The sequence below is a fragment of the Mustelus asterias genome, chromosome 11, assembly GCF_964213995.1.
Source record: "Mustelus asterias chromosome 11, sMusAst1.hap1.1, whole genome shotgun sequence".
Lineage (NCBI taxonomy): Eukaryota > Metazoa > Chordata > Chondrichthyes > Carcharhiniformes > Triakidae > Mustelus > Mustelus asterias.
This window is the reverse complement of record NC_135811.1, coordinates 105,551,370-105,575,357: the sequence shown is the minus strand read 5'-3', so window position 1 is coordinate 105,575,357 and position 23,988 is coordinate 105,551,370. Positions and strand designations below refer to the sequence as shown.

Sequence of the window (23,988 nt, the reverse complement as noted above, 5' to 3'; positions counted from 1 at the left end):
CCAATGCACGTCTTAAACTCCTCAGCTGTGGTTAGTAAGGTCTAGAAGTTCCCTTGCAGAAGAAATGTCTAGAATAATATGCATTATGGATCTTTGTATTGTTAAACAAAAAAGTTGATAATTATTGATGGGAATTTTAACCTTGGACGAAAGAGTGGTCGGCCTATCTGGGAGCAGCACCAGGAAACCCAGATATTTTAAAGGCTGGGCCTCATTAATGCCAGTAGTCAAATTCACAACCAAAACAACCGAGAAGTTGCTGGCAAGCGGCAGAAAGCCTGGTGGCATTTTGGGCCCAAGGTAATTGCAAAAAGGTAGAGTGGACGGGTGACAGGAGGTTCCAGGACAGTTAATAGTTTGACCGTCTAAGCAGGAGATGCCGACATCTCTTGTGGGTTCCAGAAAAGTGCCCCTCATCCACCAGGCATTACAAAGAAAAATTTAAAAACTTGTATTACAATACCTCTTCGGTGGTCTGAACTGGTGTCTGCTGTTGGAGTTGCGCCCACTGACGTTCTGGTTAAGGTGACATCCTGGTCACATTGATGGAGTAGGATTCCAGTTTGCATAAATATGACTGCTGCCCGACTCACATCTTTAATTGTTTCAAAATCAGGCATTTTAGATCATAATGATTCAGGAATGAAATAGAAATTAAAATTCTGCTTTTCATAATTTTTAAGAGCAATAATTTCAGTTTTATTACTTTTTAGTCTTTAGATAACTTGGATATTCCTGAAAACGCCAGGTCTAAGCGACATTCCACGTCTGAACTCTGTGATGTGACCTTTAGTGACGTCAGGAAAGAAGGATGGTTGTACTTTCGACAGCTTGTCACAGAGAAGGGAAAGGCAAGTCCTAACAACACAGTAACATCATCATTGTGTTAAGCAGACTACTTACTGAGTTAGAAAGAGCTTGCGTTTGCACATTATAGCTCCTTTCACAACTGTATAACATTCCAAAACATCCTGTATTTGCAGTTACTGTTGTACGGAAACTTTTAAATTTGAGCTTATATATTAGTTTACCCTATTGTAGTATTGCAAAAAGGGAGGCAAGACACAAACTTGTAGTCTTCAAAGGAAGCAGGTTCCCAAAACATTAACTAGTTCAACAATCTGCTGTGATATATTTTAGTTCTTTCCCCTCACTTCATATCATTATTATTTTGCTGGAAATGAATAGGAATAGAGATAAGGCTATCACTTTACTTAATATGATATGTAGTATGATCCTGATTTCAAGCTGGACACTGAATTATTAATTCATAATATACTCTGGGAATACTTAATGTGAGGTAATTCAATATTGAAGCACCATAGTGGCCTAAGCCGACCATTTAAATATTTCATACAACCATGAAGCAGTCATAGACTGAATATTTAGTGTAAGCTTGCATAGAACATGGTTTCATTTGTCAGCATCCAGCAGTTTTAATGTAAGTACAACATAACATGACAACTTAATGCTTAAAAATATTACATTGTAAAGGGACTAAAGCAGGCAGGTTTTGTGGTTGCTTATGATAAAGCAAATGTTTCGATATTGATCAAAGATCTGTTCTGCAGTAAATGAAGTATATTCTTTGTTTATGTAATATAATTTCGATATCACGCATGCAGCTCGTTATTTAAAAATCTGGTATCAGTATTACAAGACCAGTGGCAGTATAGTGAATAATGATTGATGTGTATTTGGACAGTATAAAATTAATTATGTGGGGAATATTTGTCTGTTATGCATTTTCATCTGAAACCACATATTCCAATTAGCAAATAAATCAAAAACTATTGACAAACACAGCAAATCAGCCAACACCTTAAAGAGAAAGGCAGGTCTACCTTTTGGGTGGCAACCTTTATCAAGGATCCAGTAAAAGGACTTCCAAAAACATCACCCTATCTTTTGTTTATTTCCAGCATTTTCTGCTTTGATTTATACAGTTTACACATAGGGAATTCTGTAGCTTTCCCTCTCCCTTGTCAATAGGGGGTACACCTAAAACGTTCCTTTGCGAGAAAAACACAGCTCAGGATTCTGTGACAAAACACTAATTGTGAGAAATCAAAATACAATTTCCACTTAGAAAGAAATGCTAAAGTCAGTAGAACATTTTGTGCATATAAGTACTGATGTCCTTTTCTCAAGGAGAACAATGCATGTTAACCTTGGCGACTGTTATGTATGCCTCAATGCAGTATCAATAATGGGCAAGTAACCCAAAGGGGATTTTTGTGGTGAAGCAAGATGGCGATATTTTCCATATAAAAAATCTCGCATATAAGAAAAATAATTCAGTCATTGATGTCTTAATTTGTGGTGATCTCTTATTTACAAACATTAGGTTTTGTGATAATGCTGTATTCGTCAAGAAGAATACTGCTTTTCTGTACAATTAGAAATGTGTGAGGTACTCACTCATCACTGCCTATTGGTTGGGAGTAAATGAATTGGGAGGCGGGGGGAAGGATATTATAGTTTTATTTAATCTGCTGATTTGTATTATTGTATTACTGTTGCTCTTCCCTAGTCATTTTCTTTGATTATCTAATGATTTATTCATTTGTTTCTTTACTTATCCCTTAATTCTGCTGGTTATTTGATGATCTATTGATTTTCTTGCTTATTCAATTATTCATCTGTTGCTAAAATTAGGGAACTTACTTCTCTCGATCTTATTAGTTTTCTCTTAACTGTACAAGGAGACTAAGCATATTTATTTTTAAAATGTTAGAATTAACTGATATTCTGTTGTATTCCTTTTATACCATTTAAAACCAATCATTGTTCTGTTTCTCTTTAACAGAGAGTTGTGAGCACCATTCGTTCTTGGAAAAGGGTGTATGCTGTCCTGCGATCACATTCCCTGTACCAGTACAAGGATAAAAGAGATGCAGTGACTTACGCTTCTTCCCCTTGTGAGGACGAGCAGCCCATTTGTATTAAGGCCTGTTTGATTGATATTTCATACAGTGAGACTAAAAGGAAGAATGTTTTCAGGCTGACTACGTCAGATTTCTGTGAATACCTGTTCCAAGCTGAGGACAGAGATGATATGTTGGACTGGATTAAAATTATTCAAGAGAACAGTAAAACAGAGGGAGAAGTAAGTACAATACAAATTCTTTTTTTTAAATAACTGAACCTTTGACTCATCTTGTAGGTTTAAATTTGGGGTGTCACTTACTATAAAGATTTAAAGTGGTTTGCAAAAAAAGCAAATGCAATGTAAGAAAAACTTTTCCACATAGCGAGTGGTTCAGGTCTGGCCTATGGAAGTGTCGTGGAGGCAGGTTCAATCAAGGCATTCAAGAGGGGAGAAGCCGACTGTTCAAATTGAAACAATGTGCAGGGTTACAGGGAAAAGGCAGAAGAATGACACTAAGTCACAATGGTCCCCAGGTCACACTCCGCTGCTGCTGTTTTTACTGTGACAATGTAGTCTGCCTTATCAGTGACCTGCCCTCCAGAGGCACAACCCTCAATTAAAATACTTAAATAAGGCTCCCACTATAATTGTGAGCCACATTTAAATTTAACGGCTGCTGGTCATGTTCCCCAGAGGTTGGGAAACAAGGCAATTAAATGGAGGCAGTGCTGCTGTTCCAAAATGAGATTGCTTATTACGACCACTCAGTTGTCCTGAAAGAACTGGAGTCCACCCTGCCCCAGCCTCTCAAGGAATCTTTCAGCATTCTTTCTGTTGTTTGCGATCTTCTTCCCATCCCAGCAGTGTAATTCTTTCCCTCCGGATTGTGCTGTCTTCCTACCCCCACCGCTAAGCCCAGATCTATATCAGGGCCTTCATGAAGGATCCCCAGGTGGAATCTCCCACATTGGTTTTCCTGTCGGTCAATGTGCCAGTTTGGCTGGCTACCAGGAGGAATGTGGATGAAGAAAATTATATTGAGGTCCTGCCATTAAATTCACCAGGACCTATCTGTCCTTGGTCTTGCCAAGTTTTCCCCGACACTGCCGCACAGCCTCCTGGCTCTCTTGAAATGTCAGGCCATATAAATGTGGAAAATTATAGACAAGTGATGTCAACCAGCTATAGTTACCAGAGATTTTGGATTTGCTGATCACCCTGTCTTCTTGATTCTGTAATGGCACATGAGAGATTTATTTTTAAATGCTAATGGATTTGCTTTTAAAATTTTGTCCTTTTTATCATTAGGACACAAGTGCAAGATTGATCGAAGTCAAATTAAAAGAGTACAGAAACCAGAGGTAATAAAACTAGTTAGATATTGAATTATTTGCTAACGCATCTTGCTCATGACACAGCTGATCAGTATTTTGTGCTCATCTACGACTGGGTGAGAGAATAGTTACCTTGATCCCAGTCAGCAATCTGCAAAGAAGAAAAGCTGCTGATCTTTGTCAGTGCAAATGCTTGCTCAGTGAACCCTTCATTCTTGTTAGCTGAGGACACTTCAGCAATGTTAAATGTTGTCAGGGAAGTGGACAGTGCTGTAAATTATTTCTCTAAACAGGAATTCTTTTTTGGATCGATAATAGACCAATTAGCTTTCCTTCTCTGTAATAATTTTGTGATCTTGAGCTGATTTTTTTTACGTTATCCAGTTTCTTTTTAAAAGTTTTGCTAATAGAATGGTTAACTATACTACTGAAAGAACAGAGGATGCTGGACTGTGTTCAGATTCCACAGATCTTTCTTGAAATTCGGTTGCTATCTGGTTTGCATGTATAAAATAACATACATCGAAATGTGACATTATTTGTGGTGCTATTGTGGTCTTGTGCAATGAGTGTGGCATTTCATGGAAAAATCTTACTATTTAAAAAAATAAATTTTGATGGGAAAACGTTTTGAACATTTACCAGAACTTGGCAAACTTCCTTTGGCATGCAATCTTATACAGTACTATATTTGGCCTAACAATGCAAGTATCAGTATTGGAGCTGATACCAGTGCCAAAATGTTAGGAAGCAAAGACTCTTATGTCCTTCCCAGGAATGTTTAAATCACTAAAAGTTGCTGTTTCCAGTGCATGTTGTCCATTCAGGGTTCTAAGTGAAATGAAATGTTTTTGGTTTTATAAAAGCACAGTGCCTTTTTTTGATCTTCCTCTTTTGAAGGTGTTGATTACCTTTTTGGGTATGATTTTATTGGCGCTATATGTTCCAAGGCACAATGTCCAGGCAGCCATTCAGTCCAGGTTTTGTACGAACCTAGCTTGATTGCAAAGGGAATTCGAGCCTGATTTGGTATTCCTCTGATATTCATACAACATATTTGTAGCAGCAGTTTGAAGGATAGGAATTTGAAATCTTTATCAAAAGGGCATTAAGGTCAGTTGTGGAACCCCTACCGCGTTCCCATCTGAAATCAAATAACTAAATTTGGACTGAGAATTAGACCTAGCTTTCTTTAACCAGTTAAAGCACTGGGGAGTCTACCAAATCCTAATTCTTTATAGGACTAGTAGTGTACTTAATAGTAACTTTGTTTGCTAACTGATGTTTAATTTTATCTAATGGCACTTAGTATGGCAGTATTTCCACGGGCAGTTATTTGCTATGCCATGCCCAATATTTCAGCCTCTGTCGGAACCCAAAAAGAGATTATCTGGTCGTTATCGTATTGTTGCATGTGGGAGCTTGCTATGCACAAATTGGTTGCTATTGGTTTCCTGCATTACAACAATAGGCATTTCTCAGTAATTGGCTGTAAAACTGTTTTTGAATGTTCCTGGTCATATTTCTTTCATTACTTTTTTTCGTCCACCATTTTCACTTTTGGATGCAAGCTTTCTGTGTTTTCAAAATGAAAGTGCAAGATTTAACACTTGGCAGGGTAGGAAAGTAAACTTTAATGGGGGATTTTAAAATAGAGAAATCACATATTGCTACCAAATTGTGATTGTTTTATTTATTCAAATTTTATTTTTCTCTGTCCTTGCTCAGCATGTAACTGGCTGAGATTGCTTCAAGGTCATGACCAAAATTATTGAATAAACTGTACAGAAAAAATAGGCTGTGATTCTCTAACTTATACACTTTGCCCCTGATCACACTTCCTCCTTTGTGTGTTGTGTAAAAGAATTGCTGCCTGATCATACTAGTACTTTATTTCTCTGTTTAACCATGTATGTTTGTATTGTTTAGAGATTGGGAATATCATTCTCAGGAGTTATTACTTTATAGCTCTTTTTCTCGGTCTAGAAAATCGTAAGGATATAAGATCTGTCCTTTGCTAAAAAAGTCATGCTAATGTTGACATTTTCAGCCGTGAAGACAAGAATAGTTAACAGAGAGAGAATTACGGATGGGCTATGTGACAGAATGAAACTATATTATAGCTAAATAATGGAAAGTGATTCAACCGTCCAAATTGGAAAAAAAAAGTGATTTGGTCAGATAGTCTTAAATTCAAATCTGGTGGATTTCTACAAGGCGAGGCCTGGATAGAGTGAACGTGGAGAGGATGTTCCCACTAGTAGGAAAAACTAGAACCAGAGGGCACAACCTCAGGCTAAAGGGACGATCGTTTAAAACAGAGATGAGGAGGAATTTCTTCAGCCAGAGAGTGGTGAATCTGTGGAACTCTGCCGCAGAAGGCTGTGGAGGCCAAGTCATTGAGTGTCTTTAAGACAGAGATAGATAGGTTCTTGATTATTAAGGGGATCAGGGATTATGGGGGAAAAGGCAGGAGAATGGGGATGAGAAAAATATCAGCCATGATTGAATGGCAGAGCACACTCGATGGGCCAAGTGGCCTAATTCTGCTCCCATGTCTTATAGTCTTATGATCTACAAATTATGTATGATTTGAGTATGGGCCCATGCGTCAAAGCGCAAGAAAATGAATTACTGTACTGCCAATTTAAACTAAACTTGTTATATAACTGACATTGTACCTGTGTTGTGTTGCAGCCCCGCAAATAATAAGTCTGATTCTTCACCAAAAGGATCTCGTCACCATGTCACTCGACGTCCACGATCTCCTAGACAAGACAATGCAAACAAAGGTAATTCAGTAATTCGGTTTAAAATTCTCTGTGTGACTGCCACAGCCTTGTAACCCTTGTAGTGCTACGATTTAATCACTTTCCATTTGCTTCAGTGATTCACCCGTACATTTCAACCCTATCTATAAATCAGTGCGAGTTAAAACAAACTTAAGCTTATTTTGTCATATTGGGGATACTTCCTCTGAAGAAAAGATAATGGGCTCGATTTTACCATTTTCATTCTAAGTGCCGAATCTGGGCGTAGTACAGATCCGACTTAGAAATCCGCTTTCAGGCGCCCCCATACGCGCTCAGCCATCTCCAGTCCCATTCGTGCTGTGGGCGGGGCTTAGCGCGGCTTTAACGATTGGAGCTCTGAACTGCGCATGTGCAGTTAGAAAAAAATTGGAAACAGCGCGCCCGTGTCAGATCGCTCCCGAGCCGCATAAAACGGAGAAAGCGGCCCGGGAGCGAAAAGCGGGAGCGAGGGTGGGGTGTATCTCGGGGGAGGGGGGGCAGATGGATCTCTGATGGGGGGGGCAGATGGATCTCTGGGGGGGGGGGGAGGGGGGCAGGGGTGGCGATCGGTCTGGGTAGTGGGGGTGGTGGATAAGGGACACACACATCACTGCCACCCTGACCCACCCACCCACCCCCACTACCCAGACCGATCGCCACCCCTGCCCCCCCCCCCCCCACCAGAGATCCATCTGCCCCTCCGCCCCACCCGGGGATCCATTTGCCCCCCGTACCCCCCCCTCCCCCCGACAACGAACGTGCCTCACTTCTTCCCCCCCCCCCCTTCAACCAGAGAATGGTCTGGTCTCACTCCCCATCTCCCCCCTCCAACCAGAGAATGTTCTGACCTGCCTCCCTCCTCCCCCCCAATCACTCTTCTGAGCCAGAGAACCGTTGGAAACACTGAACGCACCCTTCAGAGGCTGGAGCACCTGACTCAGACTTTTATTTAGCAGGTCCGTAATGGCGCGGTTCCGGATCGGCAAATGCGGTGGTAAAGGGGGAAATGCTGATACAGTTGGGCGGGCAGTTCATTAATTAAATTTAAATGCATGCAAATGCATTTAAATCGGCATTGTGCCCATTTTGGGCGCGAAGCGGATCGCCGCCATTCCCGGGTTTCGGTAAAGTGGCAATCTGCGCGGATGCGGGTGCAGATCGCGATAAAGGCCTCACACCCGACTTTACCACGATTGTTGGTAAAATCGGGCCCAATGGGTGAATTTTCCCAAGATTTCTCTGAGTGTCAGGTTCAGATTGAAAAGTGGTACGTATCTCTCCAGATGCACCACCGCCATGGACATGGAGGACCGACCCCCCCCCCCCCCCCCCCCCCCCCCCCCTCCCCCGCCACCAATCTATACACGAATCAGGGTGACTCTCATCTCACCACAAAAGCATCAGGGTGCTCCTCCTCCACTATCACCACCTTGCAAGCATTGGGGAAACATCCCCCACCCCAAAACAATCATTGGGGCACTCCCCTCTACCCCACCCATCCTAGCACTGTGCTGCCCGGGCATCCCAGCTTGTTGGGATGATACGTTGAGGACAGAAGTAGCAGTGTTAAGCTCTATAATGATATTCAAATATATGATATAATATACTAATGAGGCTCACACCCTTCATTGATGTCATTGGAGGGAAGCTGGGAAGATTGCATTCGAAATCTCGCTCGCGCATATCCCATTTTTGGCCTATCTTGAGTTTTAGCAGTCCTTGAGGGATTTGCGCCTGTGGATAGTGCAGCTAATTCATGGCCAATGGATTTAATTGAAATTTTTCAAACTGAAGAATTGTAATATAAAGAAGAATATTTTGTCCAGTTTTGGAACTAGAGGCAAGGGAGGAAATTGCAGGGACTCTGACCCAAATTTTTAATTCCTCCCTGGCCACCGGGAAGGCCAGAAGATTGGAAAACAGCTAATGTGGTCCACCTATTAAAGAAAGGTTGTAGAGACAAGCCGGGGAACTACAGACCAGTGAGTCTCACATCTGTGGTTGGGAAACTACTGGAGAAGATTCTGAAGGAGAGAATCTATCTCCATTTGGAGGGGCAAGGTTTGATCAGGGTTAGTCAGCATGGTTTTGTCATGCCTAACAAATTTGATTGAATTTTATGAGCATGTAACCAAGTGTGTGGATGAGGGTAGAGTGAAGTTGATGTAGTTTGCATGGATTTCAGCAAAGCCTTTGACAAAGTCCCACATGGGAGACTTATTAAGAAGGCCAATGCACGTGGGATATAGGGTGATCTGACAAGGTGGATTCATAATTGGCTTAGCAGTAGGAGACAAAGGGTGGTGACAGATGATGGCTGCTTTAGTGACTGGAGGCCAATGACCAGTGGCGTACCGCAGGAATCCGTGTTGGGCCCCCTCTTGTTCGTCATTTATATAAACAACATAGATGATTATGTGGGGGGTAGGATCAGTAAGTTTGCTGATGATGCATAGATTGGCCAGGTGGTTAACAGTGAGGTTGAGTGTCTTCGGTTACAGGAAGATATAGACGAGATGGTCAAATGGACGGATAAGCGGCAGATAGAATTTAACCCTGAAAAGTGTGAGGTGATGTACTTTGGAAGGAGTAATTTGACAAGGAAGTATACTATGAAAGGTCTAACACTGGGAAGTTCCGAAGAACAAAGGGTCCTTGGCATTTTGTCCCTAGATCTCTGAAGGCAGAATGGCAGGTCAATAGGGTGGTGAAAAAGGTACATGGCACACTTGCCTTTATCAATCGGGGTAGCAGAGAGGTTATGATGGAGTTGTATAGAACTTTGGTGAAGCCACAGCTAGAGTACTGGCTCCCACATTATAGGAAGGGCATGAACGCACTGGAGGGGGTGCAGAGGAGATTCACCAGGATGCTGCCTGCGATGGAACATTGAAGTTATAAAGAGAGGTTGGATAGGCTTGGGTTGTTTTCGTTGAAGCAGAGAAGACTAAGGGGTGACCTGATTGAGGTGTTCAAGATTATGAGGGGCATGGACAGGGTGGATAGGGAGCAGCTGTTCCCCTTAGTTGAAGGGTCAGTTACGAGGGGACACAAGTTAAAAGTGAGGGGTGGGAGGTTCAGGGGGGATTTGAGGAAAAACCTTTTTACTTTTGACGGTCTGGAATGCACTGCCTGGGAGGGTGGTGGAGGCGGGATGCTTCACATCCTTTAAAAAATACCTGGATGAGTACTTGACATGCCATAACATTCAAGGCTATGGGCCAAGTGCTGGCAAGTAGGATTAGGTGAGCAGGTCAGGGTCTTTCATGCATTGGTGCAGACTCGATGGATTGAAGGGCCTCTTCTGCACTGTAGGATTCTGTGATTCTGGAGTCAGCCATAAGTAATTTAAAATTCCAATCGGAGAGTGAAAGGAAAGATGCGGAAAAGGTCTTTGCATAGAGTGCATTGCCCATAGAGCAATCCTGGCAGGAATATTACATCTTATTTTAGCTAGGAGATTTTTATTGAGGAATTTCAGTAAAGGATCATGATTCAAAGTGGAAGACACCACAAAGAACAGGAGAGAAAACTAAGTAAATAGCACTTTCTTAACATCAAACATAAATTTTGAAAGTCTTTCAATTAGAGGAAGGTGAAGTGGTTGAAGGAGGTGAGAAGTTGTGCAATTTTGAGGTGTTGGCAAAGAATTGAGTGAGAGATGTGTTTATTGAAGCCTTTCGAGCTTCATTGTTCATATTTTGTTCAGTAGAGATGTGCGCTGTTACGTTTCCACAGCAAAACTGCCAGTGGAGTGAAACCCAGAGTAAACCTGTGCCCCTCAGTAATTTAAAGGTGTATAAGTAAGAAACACTTGCACCAGAGGGCACTCTTGTTTCAAATAGTAGAATACTTTCGGAGCTTCACAAAACTCGATCTCCACAGAGAGAGAGGTAAAATGGAAGAATACTGCTTCAGCTGAGGGTGTTCTGACACAAAAGGCTTGGCAGCAGGTCAACTCCCTAACCCCAGCTAAAAAATGATGGATGGTCTGGAAGAGGGAGTAAGTAAAACGTACCTGTTAACATTGTTCTGAAACAATGCATATTCTAATACCTGCAATGATTTTAAGTAAAATTTGGGCAAGAAGACACGTAATTTAACCTGTGGAATACATTTTTTATGTCCTTTAGTTCAGGAAATTGCTTGAAAAAGCTGAAAATGGATGGCCTTGTTGGTAGCAGGGATGCGCCCAGTCCTATTCTTTTAGTGCAGCCTTGTCCAAAGTGCGGCCCAGTGGTTGGACGTGGCCCACAAAGCTACTCTTTTTTTAAAAAACTTCAATCCATTCTTAAATTTAGAAGGCCAATCAGCGAAGTGGACAGGGCAAGCCCTTATGCAACCCCATGCTTGCTCCAAAAACAATTAGACATGCAAGGTCCAATCTGGCAAGAAAAAGCATTGCACCTGATGCTGTGCTTTATCTGATGTTTGATTTTAGCCAAAAGACCAAGAACAATGTGGCCCCCGGCACCAGGTTTCAAAATCCCACTCAAAGAAGTAAGCTTCATTGGAAGATTCTTCTTGGACCATTTCCTCCAATTACAGGCCATGCCACTCCCGATTTTCGTATCTGATACGCAAACTTGTCAGCAGCAAATGAGGGAGAGAAACTGTCTCTGATTGGAGGAGCAACTAACACAGGCATTGTTGAGTATGCTGAGGGATGCTGGACCACAGGAAGCGAAGCAGTGGTGAGGCTACCACACGGGGAGCCAGGTACATCTGATCCAAGGCCCATGGAGGGCAAGTTCGAGTCAGGGCCAGGAGACTGAGGTCAAGTCAGGACCTGGGTGGGAATGAGTGAGTGAGGGTGTGCGTGGGTGGGAATGAGTGGGTGAGGGCATGTGTGGGTGGGAATGAGTGGGTGAGGGCGTGTGTGGGTGGGAATGAGTGGGTGAGGGCGTGTGTGGGTGGGAATGAGTGAGTGAGGGTGTGCGTGGGTGCGCGTGGAGTGGCTGATTGTCTGATGCTGCTGCGGTGAATGGAGTTTTGGTGTAGCGCCAAATTCTCCATATTGCTGGCAGTGATGGCGGGCAAAAGAGATTGGAGAATTCCCCCCCCCCCCCCTTATCTTTCTGAAGTTTGCTCATAGGCCCCTGGAGTGTGAAAAATATGCAAACATGGATCCCGAGCGAAAAGGTTGGAAAACCCTGTTTTAGTGAGTTGTCCAGAAATCTGTTTTTAATTCTCTTTCCCTCACCTCTCATCTCGATGTGTTATAATGCAAAAGCATTCGTTATTAAATTATAGGCAAATTTTCATAATTCAAAAAAATATCTGCTGAACTAGGTGCATGGAACCAAAGTCCTGCCCCATTTTTCAAGAGTTGCTTTCTTACCAGTTGTTGTGCTTTCCAGCCAGGTGTGCTACTGAAAAAGTTCCCCAGGTTAACCTTTTGTATTCAAATTAGAAAAACAATTTTCATTGCAGAATTTGATGCAGTCTGTCCTTTGTTATTGATGCAGGTTTGCCTGTGCCAAAGGACACCGTAATTACATTTTGCTTGTCTTGCAAAACTAAGACTCTTACCTTAAAATAGGAAAAAACTTGAAATACCTTAAATAACTTAATTTTTGTTAAAAATTACAAATCTTCCCATTGTGTTGACAATATTGCTAACATATTGTAACCAGAAGAAATCTTTGCTCACCACCCTCTTGCCAATGTGTGGAATTGTCACATATGTTGCTATAATAGCAGGCTGTCCTAGAGTGCAGACTGCTTTTATTTTTAAAATGATAACATTCATTTTATTTAGTATGGAAATGTAATTAAAAAGTCATTTTGGTAATTGTAATTGAGTTGAGTTATCTTTGACATGTGCAACCCCATGAGCAAAGATAATCTAATAGAGGGATTATAAAAAAAATTCCCAAGACACAGGTAGTTGGTTAGAGAGTTGGGATACTCCGCTTAGTCTGTACTCCATTAGTAACTAATCTCGTCACATCAGTAGATCTGAGTGACTGAAGTTTAAATGATAGAGCTTGCATGATTCTATTCCACAAGTAGAGGGGTTCAAACCTATTTATGCTTGATGGCAAAGTTGTTCAAGACTTAAAATGTTTTCTTTTTAAAGCACTTCAGCTTTGTCCTAAAGATCAGGAAAGAGAAGACTTGAATCTATTGTGCAATTACTGACTGAATCTCCCCCATTAAAATAACATAAATAAAAAGTATCTGGTTCAGGGGTTTTTCTTATTAAAGTAGTGAATCACCTTTTGGTTGCCTGTTTCTTTTTCCAGATGAAAGTAGCCTTCCTAAGGACAAGAGTTCTTGGTTGAACATAATGAAGAAAACTAAAAAAACAGTTTCTGGAGCAGCTTTTGGTGTTCGATTAGAGGAGTGTCAGCCTGGTGTAAATAACAAGGTAATTGGTTGTGTGTGCTTACCTTTCCTAGGCTGTAGGCATTCATTTGTTATTGTTTCACTTCCCGCACTTAATGGTGCACTCAGCAGACTTTCACCTGTTCAATAGTGAATTTTTACCTAGAACAGGTCGCTAGCCTGTCGCCACTCCACATCAAGCATGGCTGACCAGGAGTGTCTCTCACTCTTACTGCCTGCCTTTGACTTGTCAGATGGATTTTGCAGATTGATACTCAACCTATTTGGCCACATTATGAATGCACCTTCCTTGGCCATCAAGTCTGGGACATGAACCCAGAGCTCCTGGCTCAGAGGCAGGGACGCTATCCACTTCGCCACAAGACCACCTCTTGACATATGAACCGTTAAATATTTAAATTGGAGCTTTACTTCTGTTCGAGCATTCTTTCCCTAAACTTCTCTGCTGTTTAATCTCTCTTTTCTTTTAGAAACTCTTTGGAACCTACCTCTTTAACCAAGTTTCTGGTCACTTGCCTTGATACCTTCTGTGTGTCTTGGTGCCAAATGTTGTTGGTACCTGTGAAGTGCCTTGGGATGTTTTACTATGTTAAGGGCACTGAGGGATTTGTAGTACAGTTGAAATGTCTCTGGACTAGTAACCTAGAGTAATGCTCTGGAGACATGGGGCTGGATTTCACAGGGACGTGGACTGATTGTATCCTGCCAGAAGGAAAGTTGGTCCCAAATTGATTGACTTTTTAAAAAGCTTGCCCCGAGCTATAATATGCTGAGGACAGTCTGGTCATACTTCCACCTGAGTGGACAGGAAGTCCTACCCTCGAGCTGCCAGCCAATCGGATTGGCCAACAGCTCTAGAAGTTCCAGCATCACAATTCAGTTGTAGATGCTGCTGGGATTGCAAGGAGTCCTGGGGAAGAAGATCATAGCGACTGGAGACAGATATATCCCAGGCATTTGGAGCAGCTGGGGATTTGGAGAGCCTAGGGAGGAGGGAAAGATGAGTGGAGGGACCAGATTTTGGAAGCCAGGGAGGTAGAAACAAGGAGGTGGGATATCCTGTGGAGCAGGTTGGGGGAGGTACTGCTGATGCAGAAACACCAGCCCCGATTATTGAACTCCCCTTTCTTTCTTGCCCTTTCAAAGAAGCCATTTCAGAAATAGTTTTTGCTGCCTGCCACTGCCCAATGTTTTATGGTGGTGGAGGTGATTTGAGGTTCTTAATTGGAATTTAGTTGGGCGGCTAAGAGGCTGAAAATGCTGAAAGGCGGGCAGCCTAGTGGGCACGTTATCCACCTTCCGTATTATGGAAAACAGGTCGAGGGAAGGAGCTGGGCTGGGCATCTGCCATATTTTAAACACCCCCTGCCAAAAACCCATCCAGCGAGCCCATGAGTTCAAATCCCATCCTGGCAGCCAGAGGAGTTTAAGTTGAATTAATATATCCAAAATAAAATGCTAGTCTCATTAATAATGATCCTGAAAGTATCAGGTTGTCCTAAAAATGCATGTAGTTCACTAATATCCTTCAGGGGAGGAAATCTGCCAATCCTCACCTAGTTTGACCAACACATGACTCCAGACACGCAGCAATGTGGTTGACTCTAAACTGCCATCTGAAGTAGCCTAGCCAACCACTCAGTTGCATCAAGCTGCTACAAAAAAATGTATTGTGGGTATTCCAATGGTTCACGATGATGGCTGATCACCACCTTAAGTATTGCTGAAAAGAAAAAAATATTTTAATCGAAGTTTTTCATCTTACAATCATCAGGAAATTCGCAAGAATACAATGCAAGGCAAATCAATAAATTTATACTGTATGTGAAGATGATGCTGATTGTTGGCAAGTGGACTCTGATTGGTAGAGATGTTGCCATGAGGAATGCACCAGTTGTTGGTCTCTTGATAGTTAAGTGCCTTGTGTTGTTTGAAATTTAAACCTGGGAGTTTGGACCAATTTCAAACAATGCTTGGCAGTTAATTGTCAGTTACTAAATCCAGGGACTCAGGGTAATGTTCTCTTCGGATATTTGAATCTCATCACGGTAGATGGTGAAATTTAAATTCATATAAAAAAATATATACTGATTGTCATGAAATCATTGTCAGCTGTCACAAAAACCCATCTGGTTCACAAATGTCCCTCAGGGAACAAAATCTGCCACCTTAACCTTTTGTAGCCTTCATGTGACTCCAATTCCACAGCAATGTGGTTGGCTCTTAAATGTCCTTTGAAATGGCCAAACAAGTTACTCGAGGGCAATTAGAGCTTGGCTTGGCCAACACGTGTTGCCTGTGACACCCACGTTCCATTAATGAATAAAAAAGCTGGTGTATTCTCCAGGGTAACGCCTCTATCAACCAGAATCCACTTGCCAACTAATCAGCACTCTTTTCTCAGACAAATTTGTTGATTTCCCTTCTTGTGAATGGCCTGATGAGTGCAAGGTGAAAAGCTTTGATAAGAATTTTTTTTTTCAGCAATACTGTATACTATTTGTATACCTTCTTCAGGATGGTCAAGAAACTCTGGCCTTGCTTGGTGACACTCATCCCACAAATGAATAAAACAACATACAAGTGCAAGTAGTTGTTCTTTTTTGCACTTTTTTTTTGGAGAAAACATAATTTCTTTTGTTTTATATTTATGTTTGAAACATAGTTAAATTTTACAGTATGGTGGCCTCCGTATATTGTTGAAGTATTTATGTGTGTTTGTATTTGTTCTTTCAGTTTATTCCATTGATAGTGGAGATCTGTTGTAAATTGGTGGAGGAAAAGGGTTTGGAGTACACAGGGATCTATAGGGTACCAGGAAACAATGCCATGGTCTCCAGCCTACAAGAACAACTCAATAAGGGAATGACTGATCTAAATACCTCAGAAGAAGTAAGCTTCCAATTCTTCAACAAACGTATTACTATCCCTTTCTCTATTTTGCATTTGGCCAAATCATTCTGAGGCTTGTTTTGCAGGAAATTAGCTGAGAACCATTAGCCTTTAACTCTAATCACAGTATAACCATAGTGAACTTGAGGACAAAGCTTCACATAATTTGACAGCTTCCATTTAAAAGGCTATAAGAAACGTCACATTTGAATCAGTGCTTCAAAGAGACATCTGTAATTCTGCGAGCCAGTAGGACTGCACAGAACAAAAAATCAGGTTTGCACCTAGGTTTTCACCACATGCAGATTTACCAGTCCTGTTTTGCTGGTGGGATCGGCCAAAAAGGGCGCAAAGCTGATTTAATTATTAATGACATGCTTTCCATGTCATTAACGAGCACCATACGGCATCATCCAGGCACACTTGTACTTACCCCCTCGCTGGTCAGTCCTCACGCCACCAAGAATCAGTTAGTCTCCATCAGCAGAGAACAGACGTGATGGTCTCGCCAGGGGGATCGGAGGCCACTGAAGCCACTGGGTGGTCTCGGGCCAGATACTGCCAACCTAGCAGTGCCAACTGGCATCCTGGCACTGCCCACCAGGCACCAAAACTGTGCCAAAAGGGTGGAGCCTGGGTGGGGGGGAGCTGAGTGGGGATGGGGCTATGGCCAGGTAAGAGGCAGTGGGGGGAGGGAGCTCTGCGGGGGGAGGCAAAGAAGGAGCTCTGTAGGGGTTGGGAACCAAGAGGGAAGGTCTGCAGGAGGTGGGGGGCTACCTCCACCAAGAGGGAGGCAAGGGAAGGAGCTCTGCAGGGGGTTATGCAAGAGTGGGGTGTGATCAGCAGTGAAGGGGGAGTCCAGCAAAGGGTGGGCCGTGGAGAAGGGCGTGATGGGGACTCGTTGGGAGGGTCCCGATGCCAGCAACCTCGGGCAGTGTCCGTTTGGGGGGATGTGTGGCAGGAGGTCTCTCAGTTCACTGCAATCTGTAGCTGGCACTTGCAGTTCTGTCCCATAAAGTAATGTCATAAGATTGCATTTTCAAACTTGCCCAAAAAAGTCTACCGTTTTCTTGCTTGTTCAGCACTTAGGGCAGAATTTTATGAAAAAAATTCCAAGTGCTGAGAAAATGGGTGAGTTTCAATTCCTTTGTTGGGAAAATTTTTAAAAAGTAATCTTGTTGCACTTAGTCGAAAAAAAGTGCCAGAATGGGGGGGGGGGGGGGGGGGACGGAGCCCTAATCTCGGTGGTGAAGCCGGCTGCTGAGCCGAGAGGCCCCATTGTGCAGGTGCCCTGATCTCCCAGTGTACTGAGCGGTCTCTTGTCAACACCACCACACACACACACCCCCTCCACTCCAGACACACTTGTACTTACCCCTCCCCAGTCGGTCCTCACACCACAAAGAATCAAAGTTATTCTCTCCCCCCCCCCCCCCCCCAACCCCCGCAGTCGCCATCCCAGAATCGCTCCTGATCGCCACCCCAGCCAATCGACCAGTGGGGTGAGCCGGTAAGATCGCGGCCTTAGAATTTATTTCATAAGATTGCACCCTTTGTCTTGACTTTCTGGCCTAGTTTCCATGCTTCACAAAAGAATTGTTAATGGTAGAGATCTGTATTTGAATATTGTCCTCTCTAACGGCTGCTTATATTTGAGTAATTTGTCTTTGCAGAAATGGCAGGACCTGAATGAGATTAGCAGTTTGCTTAAACTGTTCTTCCGAAAGCTCCCTGAGCCTCTCTTCACAGATGGTGAATAAAACGTCTTAATAATAATTCATTAGTTTCAATTTGAAAACTGTCAATCATTATACAACTTTGGACATATTAGCAGTCATTATCCTAAAGCTGCAGCAGTAAATGTCTGGTTAGGAAAGTTGAGAGCTATAATTTTGAAGTCACATAAATATCATTAGGTTTTGTAGAAAAAGGGGAAAGCTTTTCAGTTATTTGGTGCCTTTTCGCATCTAACCAACGTGTCAACATTTTTCACTTGCAAATAATAACTTTGAGATACAGCAGCTGTGATTTAGGCAAAATTGCAAATGTGTGCACAGCAAGATCCGTTACATGGCAATGTGATAAATTACTAGTTAATTTGTTTTTGGTGATGCTTGATAAGGAAGTACCATTGAATCATCTTTCATTAAAGACTCCCACCTCACCTTCTTTTCAACCATGCCTTACAAATGAAATTAGGAATAATATTAAATCCAATGAGGAGACATATAAAATTGCCAGAAAAAGCAGCAAACCTGAGGATTGGGAGCATTTTGGAATTCAGCAAAAAGAGGAGAAAAAAATTGATCAAGAATATGAGAGTAAAGTTTCAGGGAACATAGAAACGGGCTGCAAACGCTTGTATAAACATGTGAAGAGAAGGATTGGTAATGACAAATGTTGGTCCCTTACAGTCAAAAGCCAGGGAAATTATAATGGGGAACAAAGAAATGGTAGAAGAACTGAACACATGCTTTTGGTTCTCTCTTCACAAAAGAGGGCACAAATAACCTCCCAGATGTGTTAGGGAACAAAGGGCAGAATTGAAGGAGATCAGTATTAGTAAAAAATGGTGCTGGGAAATTAATGGGGTTAATGGCTGACAAATCACCAGTGGCCCTGAAATATTGGATGCATTGGTGGTCATCTTCCAAAATGCTATAGATTCTAGAACAGCTCCTACAGATAGGGGGATGGCACATGTATCCCCACTACTTAAAAAAGGGGAGAGAGAAAATGGAGAATTACAGACCAGTTAGCCAGATATCAATAATGGGAAAGATACTGGAGTCCATTATGAAAGATGTGATAACAGAACATTTGGAAAACATTAACAGGATTGGACAATGCTAGCATGGGTTTATGAAAAGCAAATCTTTTTTAACATATCTACTGGAATTTTTTGATGATGTAACTAGTAGAATAGATAAAGGAGAACCAGTAGATGTGGTGAATTTGGCTTTCAGAATGCTTTTGATGTCTCTCATAAGAGGTTAGTGAGCCAAATTAAAGCACATGGGATAGGGGGTAATGTATTGGCATGGATTGAGAATAAAAAAAGAGCACGGAAATGGGTCTTTTTGAGTGGCAGGTAGTGAATGGTGGGGTACCACAGGGATTACTGCTTGGGCCCCAGTTGCTCAAGATATAAACAGCAAAGCTGTTTATGAGCAGATCTCCCACTCACCTGATGAAGGAGCAGCGCTCCGAAAGCTAGTGGCGTTTGCTACCAAATAAACCTGTTGGACTTTAACCTGGTGTTGTTAGACTCCTTACTGTGTTTACCCCAGTCCAACGCCGGCATCTCCACATCATTATTACAGTTATACAGGGTCTTGGTGAAACCACACCTGGAGTATTATGTACAGTTTTGGTATCCGTACCTAAGAAAGGATATATTTGCCATAGAGGGAGTGAAGCAGAGGTTCATGAGGTTGAGAGATTTGTTCGACTAGGCCTGTATTCACTACAGTTTAGAAGGATAAGAGGAGATCTGATTGAAATGCATAAATTCTAATGGGGCTGGACAGACTAGATGTAGGGAGGATATTTTTAAGTCTAAGTTTATTATTATCACAAGTTTTAGGCTTACATTACCACTGCAATTAAGTTACTGTAAAATTCCCCTTGTCGCCACACTGCAGCGCCTGTTCAGGTACACCAAGGGAGAATTTAGCATGGCCGCTGCACCTAACCAGAACATCTTTCAGACTATGGGAGGAAACCAGAGAACCCAGAGGAAATCCACGCAGACACGAGGATAACATGTAGACTCCGCACAGATAGTGACCCAAGCCAGGAATTGAACCCGGGTCCTTGGCGTTGTGAAGCAGCATTGCTAACCATTGTGCCACTGTGCCGTCCAGGATATTTTCCCTGGTTGGAAAATGTAGAACCGGGGACACAGTCTCAGGATATGGGGTAGACTATTTAGGACTGGGATGAGGAAAACTTCTTTTGTGCGCTATACAGACAAAGCATACCATACATAGAGAAGGAAAGGAGAGAGTGCAGAATGTAGTGTTACAGTCATAGCTAGGGTGTAGAGAAAAGTCAACTTAATACAAGGTAGGCCCATTCAAAAGTCTGATGGCAACAGGGAAAAAGATACAAAAGTATGAGGACATCTATCTCTTTCTTGAATACATTCAGTGACATGATCTCCACAGCCTTCTGTGTTAAGTAATTCCACAAGTTCTTCAGTTGGTTGGTAGATGTCCTCATACTTTTGTATCTTTTTCCTGACGGAAGAAGTTGGAAGAGAGATGTCTGAGGTGCGTGGGGTCCTTGATTATGCTGGCTGTTTTTTCGAGGTAACAGGAAGTGTAGACAGAGTCAATAGATGGGAAGCTGGTTTGCAGTCTCTGAGCAGGAGCCATTCCAAACTGTGATACAACCAGAAAGGATGCTTTCTGGGTATCCAGATAATTTTGTGCAATGTCTTCACTTCCTACCCCTGCAAAGATTAATTCTGGAGTCCCTAAAGGATCTATCCTTACTCATTTACAGTCTGGCCCTCAGCAACCTCATCCAAAGGCAGAACATCAGGTTCTACGTACACTGACAACATCCCAATCAACCTCACAACTACTTCTTTCAACATCTCCATTACCTCCATGTTGTCAGAGAGCTTATTTGACAATCCGATCCCCGGTTAAGCAATAGGAAAACAAGCTATTGTCTGCAGCCCCGGCCACTTGTACTGTTCCCCAGACATTGATTCCATTCTTCCATCTGTTCACCGTCTCAGGCTGCTCCAGCCTGAGACCTGAATTTCAGTATTCTGTGTGACCCTGAGATGAACTTCAGATTCCATATCCTCTCCCTCAACAAGACTACTTCCACCTCTGCACCAACTCAGCTGCTGAAATCCTCATCTGTGTTTTTACTACCAATGCTCTCTTGGCTGATCTCCCATCTTTCACCCTTCATAAACTTGAGTTCATCCAAAACTGTGCTTCTGATCCAGATGTGAGGGCATTAGCAGCAGAACCAAGCTGACAAATAACTGCAGCTAACTGAGTATTGATGTTTCCTGTACTTTACAGATAAATACAATGACTTCATTGAAACCAACAGACTGGAGGATGCGGCAGAAAGACTTCAGAGATTTAAGAAACTGGTAAATCCTATTAGATTACATATCTGATCTGCACCCTGTGTGTATATTCTAACTCTGGATAACCAAATCTGCATTTGCAGCTAATAGCAAAAATTAACATTTTCAGGGTCTATTAGAAATGCATTAAAAAATTAAAGCTGACAAAATCCTTTTACAGAGCTCACAGGTCATTTAAATTCTTCCCTTAAATCTCCCTTAACCTTCTTTGCTCCATGGAGCACATTACCAGCTTCTCTCATCTCTCCATGTAACTGGAATTGCCTTATTTCCGATACCATTTTGTAAATTTTGTATTCTCATGAAGGCCTTGGCATTCTAGCCATAGTGTAGTGTCTAAAATTCGACAATGCTCCAACTGAGATTAAACCAGTGACTTATAAAGGTTTACCATCACTTCCTTGCTTTGGAGCTCAGCCTGTTTTTATAAAGCCGAGGGTCACGTATGCTTTATCAATTGGTTCTGTCAACTTCAAATATATGTGTGTGTGTGTGAACCCCCAGGTCTCTAATGCTGCACCCCCTTTAAAACTGTACCATTTAATTTATACTGCCTCTTTTCATGTTTCCTCCCAATGTGCATTACTTCAAATCTCTGCTTTAATTTCCATCTGTCATGCACCTGTCCATTTCACCAGTCTACATCCTCCTGATGATTGTTACTATCCTCCTCACTGTTTACATTTCCAACTTTGTATTATCTGTACACTTTGAAATTGTGCCTCCAAACCCAAGTCCAAATCATTCATATGTGTACAAAAGTGCAGTAGTCGCATAATTTCCTTCCACAACTTTTCACTAAACTCTACTTTCCCTCAACGTTTGCCTTTCATATGAGAGGTGAAAGATTGGACTGAAGCATTTTTATATTTTAATTTTTAATTCTGTTATGTTAGAATTTATAGTAACTAAGCATGAATGTGTTGTATGGTAATAAGAGTTATATTATTTCAGCTTCGGAACTTACCGGAAAATTATTTTGAAACCCTGAAGTTCCTCACGGGACACCTGAAGACAGTAGCGGATCACTCTGAAAAGAACAAGGTACCATGCACCAGTTTGCCAATTACTTGAGTGCCAAAACTAATATTGCTCCATTAAATGTGACTCCAGGATGGTGTGTTGCCTCCCTGATACCAGGGTCAAGGATGTCATTTAGAGCTGCAGGGCATTCTGAAGGGGGAGGGTAAAGAGTCAGAGGTCATGGTTCACATTGACACATGGCAGCAGTTAAACTAATTTGGCAGGGCGATGGGTTACAAAGTGGAGGGTGATGCACAGCCAAAAATAGAAAAAAACAAGTCAAGTCTGGAAGGCAAAGTGAAGATAGATATTTAATGCACAAGGGATAAGACAAGGCTGGATGGCATTTATTTTAATGCAAGGAGTCTTATGGGTAAAGCAGATGAATTGATGGTGCTGATTAACACAAGAGAGTATGATATTGCTATCACAGAGACATGGTTGAGGGAGGGGCAGAACTGGCAGCTCAATATTCCGGTGTATGGAATCTTCAGTCAAGGTGGTTGCAAAACAGGAGGTGGCGTAGACAATTACTTCAGTGAAGAGGGATGATCTTTTAGCAAGCTCCTCAATTAAGGCCATTTGGGTGGAACTTAAAAACAAAAAGGAGGCAATCACGTAGCTGGGAGTGTACTATAGGCCCCAAACAGTCAGGGAGAGTTACAAGAGTAGGTATGTAGGCAAATCTCAGAGAAATGTAAATAGAATAATAATAGTAAAAGATTTCAACTTCTCCAATATTAATTGGAATAAGCAGAGTTTGAAAGTGCATCCAGGAGAGCTTTTTGAGCAAGCAAGAGAAGGAGAGGTACTGGACCTACTTTTAAGGAATGAAGCCGGGCAGGTGGTATATGTGTCAATGGGGGAGCATTTCTGTGATGGTAACCACAACTCAGTAAGATTTAAGATAGTTATGAAAAGGTAGGCTGGAAATAAAGGTTCTGAATTGGGGGAAGGCCAATTTTAATATTATAAGACAGGATCTGGCCAAAGCAGTCTGGGAGCCGCTACTTGTAGAAAAATCCATATCAAGCAGTGGGAGTTATTCAAAAAGAAAATAGAGAGCACAGGGCCAACATGTTCCCGTGAAGGTAAAGAGTGGGAGCAAAAAGTCCAGAAAACCCAAAAGGGAGGCTTATGGCAGATATAGGGGACTCAAAACACTGGATATCCTTGGAGTATTCAAAGTGCAAGGGGGTACTTAAAAAAAATATTAGGAGAATTGGGGGGCATGAAAGAACAAGGGTGGACAAAAAAAGGAAGATCCCACCATGTTTTATAAGTATATTAAAGACAAGAGGGTAACCAGGGCAAGAGTAGAGCCTGTTAGAGACCAAGTTGGCAATCTGTGTGTGGAGGTGAAAGGTGTAGGTGAGTTATTAAATGAATATCTTGCATCTGCATGTGCAGAAGGATGATGTAGGTATAGAAAGCAGGGATAGGAGGTTATGATGAAGCTGTATAAAATGCTAATTTTTCACCCAGAGGGTGGTGGGAATCTGGAACTTGCTGTCTGAAAGAGAAGTAGAGGCAGGAATCCTCGCAACATTTAAGAAGCATTTAAATGAGCACTTGAAATGCCATAGCATATCAGACAATGGACCA

At 42.1% G+C, this 23,988-nt stretch overlaps 1 protein-coding gene across 3 annotated transcripts in view; it reads left to right on the top strand.

Annotated features, from left to right (window-relative positions):
* The window catches only part of LOC144500763 (rho GTPase-activating protein 23-like), a 369,135-nt gene that overhangs the window by 297,027 nt on the left and 48,120 nt on the right, over positions 1–23,988 (top strand). For all 3 annotated transcript variants that reach the window (XM_078224177.1, XM_078224178.1, XM_078224179.1), the window contains 9 exons: positions 714–851; positions 2,810–3,109; positions 4,181–4,233; positions 6,904–6,998; positions 13,247–13,371; positions 16,086–16,241; positions 17,915–17,993; positions 21,290–21,363; positions 22,315–22,404. In XM_078224177.1, the coding sequence (XP_078080303.1) occupies positions 714–851; positions 2,810–3,109; positions 4,181–4,233; positions 6,904–6,998; positions 13,247–13,371; positions 16,086–16,241; positions 17,915–17,993; positions 21,290–21,363; positions 22,315–22,404 (1,110 nt within the window). The remainder of the gene's footprint in view (positions 1–713; positions 852–2,809; positions 3,110–4,180; positions 4,234–6,903; positions 6,999–13,246; positions 13,372–16,085; positions 16,242–17,914; positions 17,994–21,289; positions 21,364–22,314; positions 22,405–23,988) is intronic.